The 22,093-nt window shown below is 52.8% G+C and overlaps 1 protein-coding gene across 3 annotated transcripts in view; it reads right to left on the reverse strand.

Annotated features, from left to right (window-relative positions):
* PTPRF (protein tyrosine phosphatase receptor type F) overlaps positions 1 to 22,093 on the reverse strand; it is an 82,321-nt gene that overhangs the window by 34,650 nt on the left and 25,578 nt on the right. For all 3 annotated transcript variants that reach the window (XM_081306600.1, XM_081306601.1, XM_081306599.1), the window contains 2 exons: positions 14,541 to 14,729; positions 5,789 to 5,899 (listed from right to left, as the gene is read on the reverse strand). In XM_081306600.1, the coding sequence (XP_081162726.1) occupies positions 5,789 to 5,899; positions 14,541 to 14,729 (300 nt within the window). The remainder of the gene's footprint in view (positions 1 to 5,788; positions 5,900 to 14,540; positions 14,730 to 22,093) is intronic.

The following is a 22,093-nucleotide window of genomic DNA, read 5'->3' on the forward strand; positions in this document are numbered from 1 at the left end:
CCAAAACAGGGCCCTGCCATTTCTGGATTATATTTCAGATGTAACTTTTAAGTCTAATTATTTGCACTGACAACCCCCTATAATAGGGCGGTGCAGCACCCAGAGGCATCAGCATTCAGTGGAGTGACAGCCTAATCGCAGGGGGAGGCAGCCCCGCAATCTGCATTCACTCGCGAAAATTTCTCTGATGAAAATAACACAACATTAAGGAGGGGATAAGGGGCAGGATCCACTGTATCAAGATAAAATAACTCTTTAATAAATAACCTTGTGGCTGCCGCAGAGCAGTAATTAAATGCTGGCGCACCCGGCACACAGTTTTAAGTAAAGCTGGAAAAATGTAAGATGCAATTATCAGCACCAAACAAATTACCAGCCCGGCAAATCCCCCCGGAATATTTAGAAACTCATTTCTCCTTCCCATTAAATATTTGTGTCTATGCTTATTTTTGGTGGGACCACAGGGTGGGGAGTGGGATGGGGGAAGGGAAGGGATAAAGGACCCAGAGAGTGGGTGAAGGGGTGTGGGGGCCAGAGTGGCTGCAGGCTGGGCTGTCTGTCGACAATTGTTTTCTGAACGCCCTGGCAGATCCGCATGGTCAGCGAAATGGTGTAACCGAAATGCCCCAGAGCTCGGGAGTGCATATGGATGGATGCTTAGGGCTGATATCTGAGCCCAGGCTGCAGTCCTCCTCTTGACTGGCTCCCTCTCCCTCACCGAGGAAACTCAAGCCACAGAGCATGATGCAGAGGGGACAGGTGACTTAGGTCTGCTCTCTGGGGCTCACTCAGCCTGTCCTATGTTTCTGCCCTGAACCCCCAAAGCCTAGTGAACAGGAGAGACTCCACCGACCCTGTAAGACCACGTGACATGTGAATGACTGCCAGCCCAGCACTGGCTCAAAGGGTGGAGCTGAAACTGAGCCCCAAAGGAACTGCTCTGGAAAGAGCTTGGGTTGTCTGCAGAAAGCCCTTCCCAACACGAGGCCAACTTGGGGGCCATTTCTAGACTCCCACATGGCCTTGCTAAGTTGTAGTTGACTGCTCAATCACTTTAGGTGTAAGCAACTTGGGTCTGAACATCCAGTACCAAGGGCTAAGGACCATTAGCTGAACTAACTACATTCCACCCTCAGACACAAGGGTGCCGGGAGGCTTGGGTGGAGGGCATGACCTTAAAATCGATCTGGCTGGAGAGAAGGAAGACAACAATGAAGGAGACTTCCTCAGTGAGCCAAGATGATGCCACTTGCCCTGTTCCAGAGGCAGAGATGTGCTGGCCTCTGTTTCAGACTAGCCAGTCCTGGTCTACCTCACTGAGCCTTGGTAAGGGCTTTGGGGTCCTCAAGGGCAAGACAGACATTATGGGACTTTTGTTTGGTGCTGCAAGATATCCAAGGGACAGCCCATTCTGTCTACCAGTAGTTCCGGCTTTGCACAGGCAAACGTGGCCTGTATACAAGTGAGGAGGTTGTAGAAAGTCTCACCACCCCCAGTACATGTCAAACACTACAGCTTTTACAGCTTCCTCTAAACACAGCTCCCCCACAACCACCTGGAACATAGTTGGCCTGGCTCAAGTGCAAAGATGGCATAGTTTCATGCCATGCGCCATGCCTGCCCTACCACTCCAGCAGAGGAGCCCGCTAAGGGAACATGCAGACACATGGTGCATCAGGAACTCAAGCAGCAGAAACATGCAGGGCCGGGGACCTACCCACCCATCCCTGGTCCTGCCTGCCTGCCGACCCAATGACAAGCAGAGCCGACTGGCGGGCAGGCACAGCTGGAGTGAGTCTGAGGGAGCTGACCAAGCCCGCTGGTCCCAACTGACGGGAACATCCCGTCGACGGGCGAACTGTAGATGGATAAGAAGTGAAAAGGACCAACCTTCTCGCTGATCTGAGAGATGAGAGTTTGGGTTGATGGCAGAGTGCGATGAGGATGAGGAGGGAATAAAAAAAAGACAAGGAGAAACACAGAGAGAGTAAAAACAGGCCAACCTTCATCTGCTCACACAGCACGGAGACGAGACAAGACTCCTGTGCCCCCTCGCACACACACACGTGCACACAGGTGCACACGGACCACGCCGCTCACAAAAGACTCAGGACTCATGGAGGACATGGTGGACAGGGCTGGGGCCCAATGGCAGGTGCCAGGGACACCAAAGGCAGAACCAGGAGGGGTGGAAATGGAGCACGGGCCAGTCCCCATGCTTCGCACACCCCAAGGCTCAGACAGACCCGGTGAACTGGGCTCTGGGGTCAGGGCCCACCCAGCCCACAAACCCACCAAGGCATATGAGCCACTAGAACCCCGCCGCCTTGAGAAAGCCTCATGCTGCACCCCACCAGTGTGAGGAGCACATCTGGGCGCCTGTGGGGAGGAAGGTCAGGAGGCATCAGCTCCAGTCCATTTTAGACAGCTGCAGCCCAGCAGCCAGGTCCCTGCAGAGAATGGGAAGTTTGTTGGACATGGTGTAGGTAGGCCAGGCTTTGTGGAGGGTGGGGTCCCACTCTGGCCCTGGCAGCTGTGCGCCTGAGAGCTGGAAGAAAGAGACACTGTGGATGGAAGGAGAGAATGAGTCACTCAAGGAGGGAGTCAGATGGTGACGGAGAAAGAGGCTGGTTCACCCAGCGTGCCTGGGCCTGCAAGACTGTGGGTGGAACTGCGGCCAACTGTGAACAAAGTCAGATGTAACTGTGTGAGGCACCCCCCCCCCACCACCGCCCAGCGCCTCCTCACGGCAGCAGGGCAACTGGCTCTCAGGTGCTTCCTACAGGCCTGCCGGCATGCTGGGAGCTTTACACGTCCTGTCCCATCCAGTGTAGCAGCCACAAGAACTCAGCGAGAGGCAGTAGGAGCCCTGAGAGTTTGGGGAACAGAGGAGGAATATGAGACAGACATTAAAGCCAAGTCTGAGGAAGAGACAAGGCCCAGGGCTCAATGGATGCAGAGGAACGGAGAGTCAGAGTTGATGGAGACAATGTCAGCATGAGACTATTGATCCAGAACGGGGGGGGCGGGCTCAACTGGGGCAATTCTCCTCAGGTTACACTTGGTGATGTCTGGCAAGAGTTTTGGTTATCCAGGTTGATTTGACTACTGGTATTTAGCTGGCCACGAATGCTACTAAATATCCAACTATGTACGGTACCAAGAATTATCCTCAACCATGAATTATCCAGTCCAAAATGTCAACAGTGCTGGGGTTGAGGAACCTTGCAGCTAGAGTCCACACCCACCTGGACAGAGAGGCTCATGCCTAGACAGAGTTGAAGTCCAGAGGTGGCCTTCCCCTCTGGAGGGTAACACGAGTCTGCAGTGGAAAGAAGCCTGGAAGCCACTGTGCTGGGGGACAGGTGGGGCACAGGCCAAGGTAGGCTGGCACTGAGAGGGGTTCTGCCATGGCTGCCTGCCCACAACTAGGGTTTAGAATATAGAACTGGGGGCCAACACAATACAGGCTTGTCCCGGAGGAGCTGGGGTGGAAGGCAAGGGGGCTTTGCCAGGAACAAGAGGAGAGGGTCTTAGGGAGCAAGACTTTTCAAGTATGCAGAAGACTTATCAGAAAGGTGTAACCTGTCCTGGGCCTGTTACGCTCGGCAAAGGAGGGAAGGTGTAGATTAGCTGGGGCCTTGATATGAGGTAGACCCTGGGAAGAGAGGATTGAGTTGTCCTTATATTTAATTAGGGCCCATGGGGCATGGGGAACAGCAGAAGCAAGGCTGGCTGTTTTAGCATCCCTGGAAAAATAAGCTGAAACTAAAGGAACCCCCACATTCCCTGGCAAAAAAAGTCTCGAGAATGGAGCCAGGAAGGTGAATTTAAGAACACCTGGTGGGGGGTATAGGCCACGGCAGGAGCCAGTCAGGGTCCTGCCTGAACCTACCACATGTGGACAGCAGGGGCACTGTAAACAGGGATGCTCCAAGAAGGAGTCACTCAGGGCCTGAGCTGCCTGCTTAGCCCACCTCCAAGGAGAACCACTGTCTCACTTCCAGGGTGGAGACCAGGATGACAGTGAGTCAGACAGTGACTTCCCAACTAAAAGGACAAGAAGAGTCCATCCTTCTCCAGTATGAGCCTTCTGCTTTAGTAGTGCCTCTGCAGTTCTATTCCCAAAAATGTGTCCACAGGGCCGCACTGCACAGCTTGCTTATTGTTTACAGTGGCTCTTCTGGGCCTCTCCTCTGCCTCACATAGCCACATGCAGACAGGGCTTTCCTTGTTAAGGCCTGGGACCTCTGAAATCCCAGCCCTACTATAGTCTTTAGGAAAAGCACACAGTTGAGAGCACACACATTCATGATATGGTGGAGTGGGAGGAGACTGGGCACTGAGAAGGGTCTTTCCAGCTGCTAATCTCTTAGAGGGATCAACATGGGGTGAAGGTTCCATTCCTCTCAGCCATTTGAGAGGTTCTTGGGCTCCTGATCCTGAAGACAGGCACTAGGTCAGCTCAACTGAGCCTTGCTGAGCTGAGACACCTAACAACGAGCAGGGAGATGGCAACTTCCCATCCCAACTCCCATGAAGCATCTTCACTTGTCTCCGGAGCACAATTTGCCTATCACAAACAACTCTTACACAGCTTGACTGGTCACCAAATGGGCAGGCAGCATGTGGCCTTTCCATAACCACCCTCTGCCCTGATATATAGCAGACCCTAAATAAATACTTGTTAGCTGATGGACTAATTCTCTCTGGCCTCTCTGAATTCACCAAAGTCTGATCAAATAGCCCCGAAGAATAGCACAGGCTAACTGTCATCACCCCTGCCCCATGCACTGGGGAGGGGAAAGGGGGCAGTCAGATGGCCTCTAAGATGGCACTGAGCACTTGCTCTCACTGAGGCGATGTTGCCTCGCTTTCCTTTACAAGCCCCCTGAGAAGAGACAGTTTAACTTCTAGTGACATCCCTCTGTGCAAGAGGGCTAAGTAAGGGACAGTGGTGGGTAGGAAGGCCTTCTAGGGGTCCTTCCGGGGCACCAGTCACACAAGACCCAGTGTGTTCTCAAGAAGGGGAAAGATAGTTGGCTTTGGTTGCCTCTAGGCTGTGAGCATATCAGAGAACTGACACCCCAAAACAAGTCTCCAGCTCCCCTCTTTCAAGTACCTAGACTTTGAAGAACACACAATTCACTCAATCCCAATAAGGAACACACAAACACACCAGGTGCTCACCCAAAGCAATGTACCTGCAGGCACTCACAGCTGCCTCAGTCTGACCCCCTACACAAAGGGTCTGGCTGATGGTACAGAATAGCAGCCTCCTCCAAGAAGACCCCAAGGGTCAGGCTCACCTGGTCCATTTGAAGACTGACTGCCTCAAAATCCAGAGTGGGCCAAGAGCCCACCCTGCTAGAGTAGGCAGGAGGACAGACTGGAGGAAAGCCAGGCCAGGTGTGCACACGCAAATTACACTGGCCTGCACATACACGGTACACACACAATACACACACCAAGAAGTCCACTTGGAATGCTCCAGACTCCCATAGGGCTCTGGGCCCACGTAGCAAGGACCTACAAGAAATACAAATGCTCCCAAGAGGGGCCGCTTCCTCAAGGGCCTGCAGGGAAGGAAGGCAAGTTGTGGCAGACACTATGAGCCTACCCAATGGGAGCTGCTGCCACTGCCGCTGCTGCTGCTAAAAGAGAAGGAAAGGAGAGTCTGGGCCCATGGCAGTCCCTTGAGTGTCTGCACCAAGGGCTCCAGGTGGCATGTCTGGCAGGTGCAGCTCAGCTCCATGGTGATAGAGGCCAGGCACTGCCAAGTTCTTACCTCGCACATACAGGTTCGCAGGGGCCGAGTAGCGTGTGCCTGCTGAGTTGGTTGCCACACACTCGTACTTGCCTTGGTCTGACTCTTCGCTGCTCTCAATCTGCAAGGCACCTGTAGGAACACAAATAGAGTGGTCAGCCATGGCCAAGTTGAGTGTGACCTGGAACATGAGGTCTTGACAGCGTCTGTGGTTTGTGTCGACCAGATGTTGCAGCTCTCCTGGGCCACACCCTTTGGCACCTGTGCTGCTTCCAGGAAACTCTCCCTGAAAAGCCAGTTAACCTCCAGGCTACAACCAAGGATTGTGCTTTGGAGCACAATTCCACCCACTCTGCAGGCCAAACTCTGCTCCAGCAGGGGATGCACCCTATTGCCAATTCCACTAGGTGTCCATCACACTCCTGCCAGTCCTGGCGCCTGTTACCAGTGATCACGCCTTTAGTGCTTCTGAACACAAGGCCTGCCGGGCAACTTGGAGCCAGGTGCAAGAGTGGCCTGTAGACCTGCCCACCTGGGATTCCTAAGCATGCAATGCCCTCATCAGGTAAGAACCTGAGGCTCTGGTGCCCACCAGGAAGGAAAGGGCTTGCCTGAGGGGCCTGCTGTCCAACAGCCTTTGCTCTGGCCCCCATCCTCCCCTCCCACTTCACCCCATGCTGCTGGCCCCACCCATTCCGGCTCCTTTCCTCAGCCTGGTCCTGCTAAAGTGCTTCGACCCACCACGGCTCCTGCATAATTCAGGAGGCTAATGGAGGCTGCAGCTCCCACTCTGGCCAGCACCCTGAGGGGCTGCTCTGGCCACAGACGGACAGACAGGAGCCAGGACTGTGGGGGGCGGGGGGCAGGGAGCGCAGCTGGAAAAAACCTTCCCAGAGGATGGAGGGAACTGGGGCTTCGGGCCAGTCCTGGCTAGTCCAGGTAGGGGAGTCAAGGTAGAGGGCCAGAATAGGGGTGAAACCACTTGCCTTGGCCAGCTCCCAGCCCTAGTAACCAACACTTTAAAAAAACTATGAGAATACTTTGGGCAAGCTATTGGTGACAGTAAAACCCATGGGGCACAGAAGCAACATACCCCTCCCTGGAACAGTCCGACAGACAATTACACCCACACAGGACAGTCCAACGGATAGTTAATAATCCCCACAGGACAGTCTGACAGAAAACCACCTCCTGCACAGAACAACCAGAATGACCCTAATAGTCCCCACCCCGACCCCAGAACCTGGGGTGACTGATGATCACACCTACACAGGACAAACAGAACTTGCTAGGCCCCACATAACTGGACTGAATAGGAGCCACAGGAAGAGTTCCATGCCATGTTCTCACAGCCCAGGCCCAAGGGGAGCACCACAGTGGGTGCAAGCTATAGCCCCTTTATGACCAGGCATCCCTCTTTCATCTACACCCTGGGCAGCAAGAGGGGCTATGAACAACCAAGGGGCTGGGAGTTGGAGGGAGAGGGAGTGTCACCAATGAAGGACAAAGGACTGGCCTGTTTCTGTGGTCCTGAATTCAGACCTCCCATTGGCATCAGGGAGTATCAAAGCCTAGTGCACACGCCAAATACCATCTCCTGCAAGAACGGCCCTGATGCACCCCCAATAGGTCATGTTTATGGGATGGATGGACACTGTTACAGAAAATGTTCATTCAAGCAGGTGAGGGCCAGGCCCCTGACTGGTGGGGGCTGCCCTAAGGTCAGCTTAGCAGGGGTTCAAGGGAGACTAAGTGGCTAGTAACATAGGCTGGGGGCAGGAAGTGCTGCCTGGGTAGGATTCCAGCCCATGGGAGGGGGAAGCTGCCTTTTAACACAAGCCTAAGACTGGTCAGGAGCCCCAACACAGACCCTGTGACTACCTGAACATGGAAACCCCCAAATCTGATACCAACACCAAGACCCAGCAGTAGGGAGTGCACAGAGTCAGAATGTGCTGAGTGGATGTGTGGGGAGAACCTGAGGGGCATAGGGAGATGTGGAGGGATGCAGGTGAAGTGAGTCCTGTCCTCAGGTGACGGCAATAAGGCAACTTCCCTTCCTACCCTGAACTTCTGCCTTGAGTACCCTGGCCTTGAACTCTGAAGGCCAAGATACACCCACAAACACTGAGGAATGTGGGGGAGAAAAATAACAGGATTAAAAACAAAAGCCACAGTTTTACAAGATGCCATTCACATTATCATTCTCTCCTCTAATTTGGATGGACCTGTGTGTAGGTGGCCTTGGCCCTAATTCAAAGAGGAGTAAATGAGAGATGGTCAATTTTTTTTAAAAGATCACACAGGTGGCGAGTTAGACTTGCACCTAGATCCAATGAATCCAGAATCTGCTTTCTAACCACTAGTTTGCAGGGACCTGTTACATGAATGTAGCTTGGCAGGACTCCAAGCTAACAGGTCAGGGGACCTAGTTATGTCTGAGCCTGTTTATTTCCCTGTTGTCATCCCAGTATCTCAAGTCTTAAGCAATGAATATTTCTTCTAGTCAATGCGAGGCTGAAGGAACTTAAGGGATGATTCTTATTTGACTACAGGACCAAGACACTAAAGGGGAAGTCAAGTAATAATTGAGATTCCCCAAGAAAAAGACGTTCAAAGGGACAGGCGAGGTTTAGCTATACACTCTAATCTATAGGAAGCATCTCCATTTATGGCCAGCCTTAGGGGCAAGCTGGGTTTCACTGTGGGAGACAGCTGGGTCCCTTCTGTGGGGCTGCCTGGAGGTGTGGGCAGCAGGGCTTGCCATCCAAGGCAGGGCTCCTCTACTTTCTCCACAACTCAGACTTGCAATGAATGAGTCCACAGGAGGGAATGACTGAGTGGAGGTGTGTGGTGGCTGGTGGTGTTGGGGGGCTGGAGCTGGAAATGAAGAGGCTGGAGAGGTCGGGATGGGGATGGGGAGGTGACGGACTGGACGGGATGGAGTGGAGGTGACAGCAGTGGTGGAGGTGTGGCGTGGAGAGATGCACGGACAGCATTCTTACCTCTGATTGGTGAACCACCTGGCGAGGTAATTTGAATGCAAATAAGATCAGAGAGAAGCATTAGTACAAAAGAAAGGAAAGCCACACAAAGCCAAATCAGATAAAATAAAACACAAGAAAGGGCCTTAAATATATGGAGAACTTGAGGCCTAAGTTCAGCCCACACAGATGTGTGAGCAAGCACCAGGTTGGGCTATGCTGAGTGAAGGTGAAGTGTGTTCCCCAGGTCACTGGCACTGCTCTGAGGAGGTGAGGCAGGAGTTAGCAGGGCTGGGGGTGACAGGAGTCAAGAAGGTTTGTCAGGGTTCCTGCAGCTCCCGCTAGTTGGGCAAATGGAGGGGAAAGGAAAGAAAAGAGGCAGAAACCTCCCTCTACATTCCACCCAAATACCATAGGGAAATAAGTTTGCAAACACAGGACTTACCAAGACCAAACCTGGGGAGTTTGAGCAGGAAGAAGGTAGGGTTAGGTGTGGGGTTGGGGTGTTCCCACAGGGCAGCACCAGACCATGTCTCACAAACAGACCAGCCCACAGCTGGCATTGGAAGTGGCAGGACTCAATCAACTCATATCCCACAGCAGTCTCCCTAGGAAGTCCACCTGACCTTGCTAAAGATGGAAGGACTGCCGAGACCCCTTAGCCTGACTGGTGAGAGGTAGAGGCCAGTGCCCACTCCTTGCCTAATGCCTCATAACCCTGGGAACTGACAGCAAAAAAGGGTCAGGCACTTGCCCTCCAAATCCATGACTCTTACGACATCCAAGCAGGTTCCTTTTGACAGGTCCTTCCTCTGAGGCTCAGGCCCCCTGTTCAACCACAGCCTTATTCAGGAGTGGGGAACCTAGGGGTAGAGCAGGACTAACTCCATCTACCCTATCCTTTCCTGCCAGCTTCTGGGGGATGGAAGTGTGCAGAGAGACACACACCATTCATGGTCTCCCTGAACCTGACAATGTCCACCTGGAGGAAAATCCACCTGTATACATACAGGAGAAAAGAGGCTGAGAAATATTAAGCAGCTTGCCCAAAGCCCAAGGACACAGTCTGTAAGTGAGGTGGCAGTCCATCCTGCTCATAGCCTTCCCACTGGACAAGACCGCCTCCTGCAGACAAAACCTGGGAGAAGGCAAAGGCAGCTGCTGGGACAGGGGTGTGTCTGAGGGGTGCACTGAGAAGTGGAAAGAATCATCACCATGACTGAGCAGGGATCCCGGAGAATCTTTCAGGAGTCCGCAACGTTCAAACTATTTCTATCATACTAGGAAATAGTTTGTCATATTCACCCTCTTTCTCTCACGAACATACAGCAGAGTTTTTTAGAGGACAAGCCATATGTGATAGCATAACAGGCTGAATGCAGGAGCATATATGGGAGTCTAGCTGCCTTCCATCAAGCCCCAAATTAAACAAATTTGTTAAAGTGTAAAACAATGAGGTTCTTCTCACTAAATTTTGTTTTAGAAAATTATTTTTTACTTAAAATGTTATTTATATTAAAATAGAATAGATTTTTATTTTAAAATAGATTAGTACATATTTTAATCTTTTCAATTTTAATCATTGATAGATAAAAATTCACACAAACCAAAGCTCCCTAAGGTCATCTGATAGTCACAAGTAGAGATCCTGCAAGTTGACAGCTGCTGACAGACATGCTCCTATGGTCTGGGCCAGAGCTCAGGTTGGGGTGGATGTGTGTACAATCCAGGTCTGGGAACCCCCCGTCCCCTGGCTTCAGTTCTTCCAAAACCTAACCTGCTGACCTCTCAGAACTGCAATTTCCCTACCAAACTGAGAGAATTTGCCTTTTCCATTTCACAAGACAGGTGTATGGAACTAAAGGGGACCCATTAGTCGGTCACCCCAGGAGTGTGCTCAGGCTCAAGAGGCACCAGTGAGCTCAGGGCCAAAGGGAAACCATGACCACACAATGACAATGTGATTTTCTGGAAGCCAGGCAGAGCAGAGAAAGGTAGAAGGGCTCTTCCAGTCAAGAGCTGGGGCTAACTAGCAGAATAAGGGGCAGTAGATATTCTTCCTGCTGGGGTCAGCAGGCCTCTTCCTTCAGCCAAATGCTGCCATCTCTTCTTGAGGCTATAGGTCTTGTTCAGGTTCTGTGGACATGGTGAGTAAGACTGTCCTTCTACAGTGGCAGGGACAGAGGCTTACTCAGGCCATATGGGAACACAGGAAGCCTCAGAGTGCTGTCCAGGCTTGGCAGAATTTATGGGCTAACAGTACCTCTCATAACACAGTAGTGGTCTTGAGCCCCACTTGGAAGTCAGCCTGCTTAACACTTCCTGCTTGTGACTCTATTTCCAAATGCTCTGAACTTATCCTTGTTTCCCTGGGCCCATGCCAGGTCTCAAGTTCCAGTGGTCTATAGATTATAGTGTTCAGGAGTCACATTAATGCAGTAAAGAAAGAGGCTATAGAACAGCATCCACACCTCAGCAGCATGTGCTGCCAGCCACCCTGACTAGCTCATGCTCTAGGGGCCACATCCTAGTTGGATGTACTATGGGGATCAGATAACAGAAAATGGAGGACTTCTTGGTACTGGCCAGTGGGGGCCTGAGGCCTGAAGATGGGACTGTGCAGATCTAGAGCCCTAGTAAAGTCCAGCTACTCCAGAGGCCCCAGGTTGACCTCCCAGGGGAGCTCTCAGACCTGAGTCCCAATCTCCATGTGTAACCCCAGGTGACTTCCTTAACTCAGCTGTGAATGGGCATGTTAATCCAGCCTGTCCTACTTCACAGAGTTGCAGCAGTCAGCTGCAACAAAGGGCAGGAAAGCGCTTTGTAAACTGTTGGTGAAGCGTAAACCATCAAGATCCTTGTAAATAGCCAAGTGCTCAGGGGCCTGACTCCACTCCATGAAGGGATGTTACTGTAAAATGTACATGGAATAGCCTCAGCACCCTTCCAAATGGTAACAGGCAGGACAGCAGCAACTGGGGTCCAGGGTCACAGGCAAGAGTCAGGCAGGGATGGGGAGAGATCCTGTTGTACCTGCAAAGATGGGATGCTGAGGCCCCTCGGATACCACATAGCTCTATCCTAAAAGCTAGACCCCCAGCCTTAAGCTAGACCCTATGACCCATAAATCTCAGCTCCAGATGGTAGGAATGACCAAACAAGGACCGAGTATTAGTTTTCAGAGACAAGTACCAAAGATCAAGTTCATAAAATCATTCATTCAACAAGGGCTCAGAGAGACCTGACCTATAGCTGGGCTTGGGGGCATTTCTCTAAACAGAGTTAGTCCCTTGCAGGTTCTCCCTGAAGGAATGCCTAGCCTAGCTGGGACCAGATGATAACAACATGAAGCAGGATGAGTCCTGCATGAGTAGGCTGAGGCCAAGAAGGTTGGAGGCCTTCAAGTGGAAGAACCAGGTGAACAGAGGGCCAAGAGGTGAGCAAGGGTACAGTGTGGCTCAATATGAGTTGGGGAGTGGCAGGAGGCAGGGAGAGCTCTATTCACAGGGCCCTTACCAAAGGCTAGCCAGTAAACCGATAGTCATTGTCTCACTATTTAACATAGCTTCTTTCAAAGATGAGAAAACTGACAAAGTTCATTTAATTGGGGCCACAGAGCTAGGAAGGGTGCAGCTGGGACCCAATGAGATAAAGCTGGAGACATGGGCAGGGGAAGATCAAGGGTTCTACTAGCCTTGTCCAGGAGCACGTATTTGACTCCGTAGGCCTGGTCAAGGGTCATGGGCCCAGGGTCCACCCCTGAGGTCGTCAGAGCACAGGAGGAACACAAGCAGATCTCTGACAGCTGCTGGAAGATGGATTCTCAGGAAAGCCTGCAGATAGGGAGAGTGGGGTTTGGTGCCCTAGAATAGGATAAAGGCAGTGAAAGGAAAGAAGGGGACCAATTTGAGAGCCATGTGGGTGATAAACCAAGAGAACTTTGTTCTTTACTGGAGTAGGAGTTGGGTGTCCTCCAGATTTCAGATTGGGGGATGCCACTCCTGGAGAGGGTCAACAGGAGAAGAGCCTAACTAACTGGGGAGAGGGTCATCACTTGTTCCAGTCAGGGTGACATAGGGAAGTAAACAGATTTTGTGACCTAGAGCTCTGGTAAGTTATTTGGGCTGGAAAGACAGAGGTAGGAACTACAGATAAGGACAGCATCTGAAGCTCCGAGTTCACCTGTCTGGGGAAAGGCTGTGTCTATGGGGCAAGGACTGGATTCCCAGGCTCTTGGGTTGGAGGAACCTGCAGACAAAGATGCTGCTGTAAGGGAGGGGCACTTGGGGACTCAGACAGGGGTCAGGAGAGGCACAGCCCAGGAGAAGTGAGAAAAAGTGGTCAAGGTGGAGGAAAGGGTGTCAGCCACTGCTGACAGGACAAGGAGATGAGGTCTGAATAGCACCTAGTGAAATGATGGGCAGGGAAGGGGTGGCACAAGGCCTGGCACACAGCGAGTAGCACATAAATACTTGATGAACAAACGCTTGAGACGGCAGGGCTTCCCAGAACTACTGCTGCCAGTCAGTCAATGCCATTCCGGGGAGGAGTCAAGTCTGTGGGGAGAACTGTCTGGCTGCTTGGGGATCCTGCCTGGGGGACCTGAGAGGAAATGCAGAGGAGCTGAGCCATGCCGGCTGCTGTGCAGGGCTGGGCAGCGGCCACAAACACCGCCGGACCGTTTCCTGCCTTGATTATGGCTGTTTTAATTAACTGCGCTACAGCTGCCTCCATCTTGTTGAGTTTTAATTAAATTAAATGAGCTAACACTTCGTGGGCTGTCTCAGGCGGCCGTGGCTAGGGCCGGAATCCTGCCCCACTGGGTGGCTCATCTCTCCCTCCTTTCCCTGGGCACCAAGAGGGTGTGTGCCTGTTGGGAGTTGGTAGGGAGGGACTAGCACCCCTGGGAGTGGTGGGGCATTTCTAAAGCCAGCAGAGGCCCCCAGAGGGGTACAGTTGTGTTCTTCTAAGGGTTGGCAGCACAGCAGACAGGTGGCAGGGGCTCTGGCCACTCCTGGCCATCCTGCCTGAGAACCACCATCCCGCAGCTGGTAGGGTTTCTGGAGTAAGGTCTATGGGTCCAGCTTGAGCTGGCAGCAGATGCAGAATGCAGCCAAGCTGATTCAGAGCCTCCTTTCCCGCCCGCTCAGTTCCCACAAAAACTGAATCAATTTTCTTGGCGGGAGTCTTGTAGGCAGATCGATCAACGGGGCGACACCTCCTGCCTGGTCACAATGGCATCCTTGCTCCCAGGACTCCAACTTGGCTCGACTGAGAAATCCAGAGGAGACAGGTGGCCCTGGTGGCCAAGGGATGGCAGCAAGTCCCCCTGTTTCCAGGCCCCTGAGGTCCAGCCTTTTGAAACCTAATGAATCAAACATCTTTGGTCTCTTTCCCAGTCAAGTCCTGCTGTCTAGAGAAGAATCATCCCGGCCATGTCTCAGGCAAGGCTACAGGGAAAGTGGAGGATGAATACCCACAGACACATTTGCAGAGCGTGCCACACATGATAGTATGTCACATGTGTTGGGAGGCGCAGAACTGGTCCAGTCTGGAGTCTGACAATCCCAGGAAGATATAGGCAGAGCTAAGAAGATCTCTCCACCAAGTCATCTTCCCTGGACCAGGCAGTTCTGCAACAAGTTCCAGCCTCCCCCAATGGCAGCGCTCTGCTCAGCCCGAAGGGTCTGCCCCAGACACCTAGGCCCAAAAGGGAAGACTGTGTGGGGTTCTGGCGAGATGACTTTCCCAAGGTCTTTGTGACCCCTTCATCCTTGCCCTCAGCTCACCTGAACGCAGCTGTTTGATGCGCCCATTGCTGGTGGCAGGGTCCACAGGAAGGAAGTCTTTGAACCAAGAGATCTCAGGGTCTGGATTCCCACCAGCTGCACACAGCATGGTGGCCGTGCGCGCCTTCTCCACCACCTTCAGCTGAGGCCCCATGTCGATGGTGGGGAACCCAGATGGCAGCTGTTCCTCTGTAGACAAGACAGTGATGTGCATGTTAGGGCTGGCCCTGCCTGCCCCCAGGACCTCTCTGTGTCCCCTGACTCCCAGGTTGGCTGGGATACACAAAACCCTCTTTCCCCTACCTCTGATTTCTAAGCATGAGGCCTACCCTGATGTGAGGAACCAGGGTCCTAACTCACTTTTGGCAGGGATGGGGGCTGCAGCAGGGCCCACCCCTACCCCTTTGGTGAGTTTCCAGGTCTCAGAAATAATGCCTCAGACTGAAGTTGTCAGCAGTTCTCTCTCTAGGCCCTGGGAAGAATGAGATCAATGCTCTACTGGCTGTAGCAGAAAGTGCTGCATGGACACCAGGCTGCGAAAGGGGGGCAGGGGCAGCTCCCACAGCATCAAATCACAACCCAGACAGAGCCCTGCCTCTGATCCCAAGTCAGCATGCAAGGTGCTCCTCTTCTACCTGCATCCCCTTCAGCTCCACATACGGCAGAATGCCATGACCCTGGGCACCCTGCCCTATCACTGATCCTCTTCTACTTCTGGTCCCGTCCCTGACCCCTTCTCTATAGCAGCCTTGACCCTGAGCCGCCTCCCTCTCCTCCCCCGCCCCGTCTCTCTCAGTCTGGCCCCTGGGAACTATGTTCAGACCTGGGGATCATGCCTGAGCATGATGACAAAAAAGCTCTATGGAGACATCAAACACTGGTGGAAGGAGGAAAAACTCCCTGCCCCTTCTCCCAGCTTTCCAGAAGTTGGCAGCGCACAGAGAAGTTAACTTCCATGGGACCAACAGGAATTGATAGCAGCAGCCTGTTCCCCACCCTTTGATAGAATGAGGAGGTAGGAGGTCAGGTCCTGGACTAGAATAGACCAAGTGGAATTTCCATTTCCACCTGTAACTAACTTTAAGACCTGGGTACATTCTCTAGTCTTTCTGTGTGTCTACTTTTATCTGTCCATGGGGTTCAAGTGCCCACCCCATATATATGCCTTGTAAAGCCACCTAAAGGACACCTGGAAATGCATGCAAGGTGTCAGAGAGGTATATGATAGAATCCACATTCATACTAGAGGACATTATTTTAACTAGCAAGGGCTGAATTTCTGGGGCAGATAGGTACTGAGGACAGGGCCTGTGGTGCCCTTTCCTGTCCTCAGCTGGCAAGAGGCCCTCCCCATTGGGACAACCATCAAGTGTATCAGTGCCTCTCTGCCACAAGGATGCCAGGCACACCCAATGGGGCAAAGGAATATTTGCTGTTTGTCCACCTCCTGGCAAGAAGCTGGGTTCTGTGGTAGGGAGACCACTCTGTACCTTTCTCCCACAGGCCCAGCCCAAGACGGGTGAGTGGGACACTTGCTGAGATCAGGCTCCTATACCAGGGGAAAAGCATGTAACATCCTCGGAAGGGAACAAAGTAAAGACTTGCAGAGCCAACCCTCCCTGGAGACTCTTGGGAGTCCCCAGGGGAAGGATTGGGGGGATAGGGAGGAAAGGAAACTGGAGGAGCCCCAATAGGCAGGGTAAGACATGGCTCTATCTTCTGCCAGACCTCTGGGGAACTGCAAATGTCAGGGGCGTCCCAAAGGGGTTGGGGATCATCAGGAGAAAGGGTCTTGGGTTGGGGAGCAGGAGGACTCCCAGGATGGCTTCTCCTCCCCAGCCTTCCCCAAGAGTTGGCTTGTGCTTCCCCACTTGCAGTCCTATAAATTCCGGATATAAATCCAGCATCTCCTTGGCTGTAAATATGATCCCACGGTGCCCTGACTTTCAGCTCTGAGTTTTGAAAGGACAGTAGCAAAAGAATGAAGGTAGAATGGAAATGAGGAGGATGTGGGATGCACCTAGCAAAGGAATAGCTTCCTTTAGTCTTCCATCACTTGTTTTCATAGGTAAGTCTAAGCAAGACCTGAGGCCCAGGGTTCCCTCCTCATTCTCCTCCAGCAGCTGGAGGACACTGGGGGATGCCAGAGCCATCCTACCTACCAGGGCACCAGGTTAGCTTTTCCTAGACCTCATTCCTACCTGCTCAGCAAATGGAGGGGGTAGGGGGTAGCCAGGGTCTGCCACAGTCAGACCCAAGAGTTAGCTGGCCTTCATTTCTACCTGCAAAGTAAAGATCAAGGAGAAGGAAAGAAGTATGAACATCTGAGGCCATGTCCTGGGAGTCTACTCTGAATTCCTGACACGGGGAAAGTCTTTGGGATTTGTGCCAAATTAAGGACAATTAATTTTCCTTCCTCAATTATCACACCCTCAATGGCTCCGTCCTTGGCTCAGATCATCCCTCAGGCACTGCTACCAGAGCCTAAAACCAGCAAGTGTGAAGAGCTGTCCATAAAACAGCAGAACCCAAAAGTCAGTCCCTTGTGCCATCTAGACTTCTAGGCAGCACTGGGAAGACTGCTCTTCTACCACCTCTGGGAGAAGAAGGAGGTCTTCTCACAGGAGGACTTCAGCCCTACAGGGTGACCAGCTGCTGCCTCTTCCTTCTCTTCCACTCCAGAGTCTCCAGCACAAATAGCCAAGGAGGGCAGTGTTTCCTGATGGCTGCCACATGCCTCATCCTACCTTGGTGTTAACTGACACATCCATCAGACCAGCACACTGAAACCCCCCGCCCCCGCCGCCCAAGTACCCACTGGAGCTAGGTCCACACTGGCCTGAACAACTCAGGTTAAGAACCAGGACAAATTCCTCAGGCTGATGCCATACAGTCACTCCAAACCCATAGATAACTGGGAAAACAGACCCAGACACAAGGGATAAAAGGCTAGATTACATGTATGGAGCATTTACTCTGATGTAGATTATGCATTAAAATGCTTTACAAAATAACAATCTTTACCAGAACCTTAGGAGCTGCAAGAGCAACTGGGCTTAGAGAGATCTAGAAACCTGCCCAAGGTCATTCATTTAAATCAGAGGTGGGCTTGGATGAAAGCAGGTGGTAGAACCCCAGCCCCAGTGTTCTCAACCAGCAGGGCAGGGGGAGAGAGATGAAGGGTACCCCTGGGGAGAGAACCTCTCCAGTACCACTCCTTCAGCCTGATCCTGGCTCAGTGGCTCCACTCACCATGGACCCCTGCACACAAGCTGCAGTGTTTCCATATATTGAAAAGCAAACCCCAGTGTCTCCCACACGTGACACCCCAGCATAGACCCACGTTCCAACAGTAGGATGCTTGGGTCACACGGAGGCCATTCCAAATGCATCCGTTCCTGATAGTGCAGCGCTGCCGACATGGGAGGGCCCTCCCCCCTCCAGGCCACCCTGTAACCATGGTGACAGCAGAGAGGCGGTGCCACCGTGAAAGGGCTGCACGTGTTCGTGTCCTGTGCGGGTGAGCGTCTCCAAGGTTCAACTGGGCACCGCCCTTCAGCCCCAGCTTAGCTGTGTCCCCACCAGGGACCCCGCTCCCCAACCCCAGGGAGCCCTCAAGGCACTTAGGTTTCTGGTTCCACCAACAAGGTGCTGCAGCGACTGGTACAGTGTGAGAGGGCCCACAGCTGCCTCTGAAGATGCAGCACCCTACAGCATCTGTTTTGGGCTAGGCTCTCCATCCTCTGACAAGAGGGTATCCTGGCTGGAAAGAGAAGCACACCAGGACTTCAGGACACTTCAGAGGCACCCAGGAGCCCAGTCTCCACATCTGTTTGTAGATTCTGCCTCCATACATAGTTATAGCAGAGCACACACCCTGAGGGTCTGACATGCCTGCACACATCCATGTGCGTCTGTGCTGGGTGCCCACGTGTGCATGAATGGCCCCACATCCAACTGTGATGGCCTATAGATACCAATGCAGCAGGGGTACCTGTTCCCTTCTTTGGGGGGGTCCTGTTGCCCCATGGGCAGAGGTAGATGACAGGGCATATGTGCATGGGAGGAGGCAGCATTTTGAGGAGTTTAAGGATAGGGTGGGGTGGGGGTAGAGGGAGCTTAGCTAAGTTCCTAAGTGGTGGAGTTGATCAATCTGACTCTACTACTTATCTGCTACCTTGGTGGCTTCCTGGAAGAGGGAGAATTCAAGAATAGGAACCCCTTGAACATAGGAGGCAGAACGCTTTGAGGGGCCAGGTTGGGAAGCACTGACTGAGTCAAGGCCAAGAGGAGGGTAAAGTCTGGTGGGAGCTGAGGCATGTGCTAGGGTCCTAACAGATGAAGAGTAGAGGTGGATGATTAGTTTAGGCAGGCTGTAATGACTTGGAGGGGGCAGACTGCTGAGGATCCCTGGAAAGCACACACATGTCTCTTTGTCCAAGCTCAGCCTAAGATGCCTAAGGCGAGTCTGGACCAGAGGGAGGGGGCTGCACTAGGGAAGCTAACAGATGGAGATGCCTTACAGGGTCCCAGGGCAGGCAGCACCGTCTGTCAGCAACGACCTCCTCACCCATGTTTATCCAGACTCCTGGTGTCTCTATGCAGGCAGGCACACACATACACAGGCTCCCTGGGGTGGCACCGTCTGTGAGCCTGACCCCCACTCCTGTGTATGAGTGTTCAGCCTGGCCTCACCCTGTCTCTACACACACAGTCACCTTAGAAACATGCACAGCCAGGGACCCAAAGATACACATGGAGAAAGAAACAGGTGCAAAAATAGAAACCTACATGTGCATATGGAGGGGCATCTGCAGTGACAAGCACCTGTGGAAACAGACTCCCACAAGTAGAGCCAGAGGCTGTGCTCACGGAGACAGGGAACACACATGTAGGAACATGCAGAGCCAGAGACAGCCCTGCGCAAACACAGGCACCTGGAGACACATGCAAGGCCTGAAAAAAATGAAGGAACCTCTAGAGTGATGGGCTGCCAGCTCCCCCTGCCCTTCAGGCACCCAAGGAAGAAGCCAAGGCCACCTCAGTCCTGTCCCTAAGGCACCTCTAGGCTCAACAGGGGCAGGACCAAGACACCTCCCAGCAAATCAGAAGGCCCTCTCCACACCTTCAGGTTCTCATACCCACTCCTAGGTTCCCAGGCTGCAAAGGGGGCCCAGGGAGCCCTGAGCCCATCTCCCTTCACAGCTTTCAGTCTCGATTTTCAGCTGTTTTTCCAAGAGAAAACTCCCACCTCTTCCAGCACTCAGATTTCATCAAACTTGGCATCTTAAAAGCCTGTTTTGTTTTGAATCTGAGCTGTTTGGGGCTTGTCGGCAGCCACGGCCTCCCTCTCTCAGTAATCCCCCCCTCCCTTGGGCTTCCCTGGCATTCCACATTGCCCTACTCAACCTGGTTGGTGAGGCCTCCCCACCACACAGACCCAGGGAACCCAGGGGATATCCCCTGGTCATACACCCAGCTCACACTCAGGTTCCAGGCTTTGGCCTACACTGGACCCTTCCAGGGTTCCCCCCCCCCCTCATTTCCACTGCAGGGATATTCTGTTCATCCATTTACACCCCCCCCCCCCCCGCCAAGTTCAGGCCCTGCTCCTAGTCACTCCAGACCACTGACAGCCTCCCACTCACTTCTCAGGCCCCTGCAGCCTAGCTGCCACCCCCTCTGCTCGCCAAGGTCAACAACTTCATAGAGCAAAATCCAAAAGACACTTCCCAACATTCATCTTGGCTAGTCTCTCCTCCTCCTTCGCACATTCTTTTCTTTCAGCTTCAATGGCCTGACATACTCCTGGCTTCCCTCCTATCTCTCAGAACCTCCTTCCAACATGAGGAGTCAGTTCCCTGGGCTTCTTCTGCTGTCTTGGCTCTGGCTTCCTGAGACTTGCCATTTCTCGGCCGTCTCCATCTCCAGATGTCCCCTAGAATGCTGCGTCAATCTGTACAAGGCCTCCCTGACAAACTCCCCTGGATGCCTGCACACACCTGACTCAACAGATTACTACCTAGACTCATCAACTCACCCCTCAAACCTGGTCCTCCTCCTTGATCTGAACTGTAGAAAATGGTCTCACCATCCACCTAGCCCCAGCGCCAGAGTCTCCTGCTTTTCTGACCCCGCAGGCAGGACACTACTCTTCCTAACCTCACAATCCTACACATGAACATAACCTTACATATGCCTACATGACCCTACACATGCCCAGGTTGAAGCCAATGGCAAGCTCTTGCATGGCTTGCATCCACCTCTCAGTGGTGTCACGTGTTGGTCTCCTTCTACCCCACTCAGTACCCATAGGGATCTTTCTGAAGCATAATTTGGTCATGTCACTTTCCTTCATAAACTTCTCTCTTCCCTGGCAAAGAGGGGAGAGTGCACCTTCCCAAGGACCAAGTATGTGTACAGGCAGGGGCACTTACAATCTCCAGCATGGAGAGCTCTTCCTGAGTTGTTGCCCCACTGTCTTCACAACACTGGGAAAAAGAGGAGTAAACAAGACCTCTCTGCACATGGCAGGCCTGGAGCACCTGTGACTACAGGGGAGGTGTCCTGTGTCCGTGGACCCACTAGAGGTAGTGGGCCCACCGTCACAGGAGGACCCATTTGGAATGGAGTCCACTCAGGTCTTGAAGACAGAAAAAAAGTAGACTTTCAGGGACCAAGAAACTCAGGGTCTAATCTTGAAGGAATCCCTGTGCTTTCTCCCAAACCCAGGCCTGCAGTCCCGAACCTCTGGGAACAGGCTATAGAACCTCATGTCTGCATGGTCCTGAAATCCACTGTAGTCACAGGAGCGAAGGACAGGTCACAGAGGCCACAACCTGCTGGACCTGAGTTATGCATATGCCTCACCTGTCAGGGGTGGGCAGAGGCTGCCCTGGGTTCCAGGTTCTGGAGCCTTTTTTGTCTTCTGTGGGCTGCAAATCTGGTGGGCGACAGGCCTGGCTTCCACAAAACTAGCCTGTTAGCCAGACACATATATGCAGGCGACAGAAAGGGGGCATATCTTGCCACTTGAAAGCCATCTTCTGCCTGTAGCAGCCCTTTATCCAAACTCCCCACCCCTCACAATCAGGCCTGGGCCAAGTCATAGGTGAAGGGAACAGATAGGCCTGAGGCAGGGAGTGGGCAGAGCAGGGAGGAAGACATCCTGGGAAAACACCCAGCCCAGCCCAGGACACCTCAGGAAAGGGTCATATATTGCTCATCAGCCCTTTGTTACTGGGATTGTTTCCAAAGGGACTGAGGGTATGAGGTATCTCAAGAGGCCCTTCATTACCCCACAGGTCCCAGAGCCTGCCAGGCTAAAAGGCACAGCAGAACCCAGAGGTACAGGCCCAGCACTACACTTACAGGCCTCTACCCTGGCCACTGGTTCAATGCCTGGCAGTCCATCCCCTCCCGGAACCTGCCCCCAGACAGGAAACACCAGGCATTCCATGGAGACAGCTCCATTTCTGAGCCACATGGCATGAATGCTATGGTCCTGGCCAGGTGAAGACATCAAGACCAGGTAGGCAGAGGCAGAGGGGAAC

Source organism: Spermophilus citellus, assembly GCF_964194105.1.
Source record: "Spermophilus citellus genome assembly, chromosome: 9".
Taxonomy (NCBI): domain Eukaryota; kingdom Metazoa; phylum Chordata; class Mammalia; order Rodentia; family Sciuridae; genus Spermophilus; species Spermophilus citellus.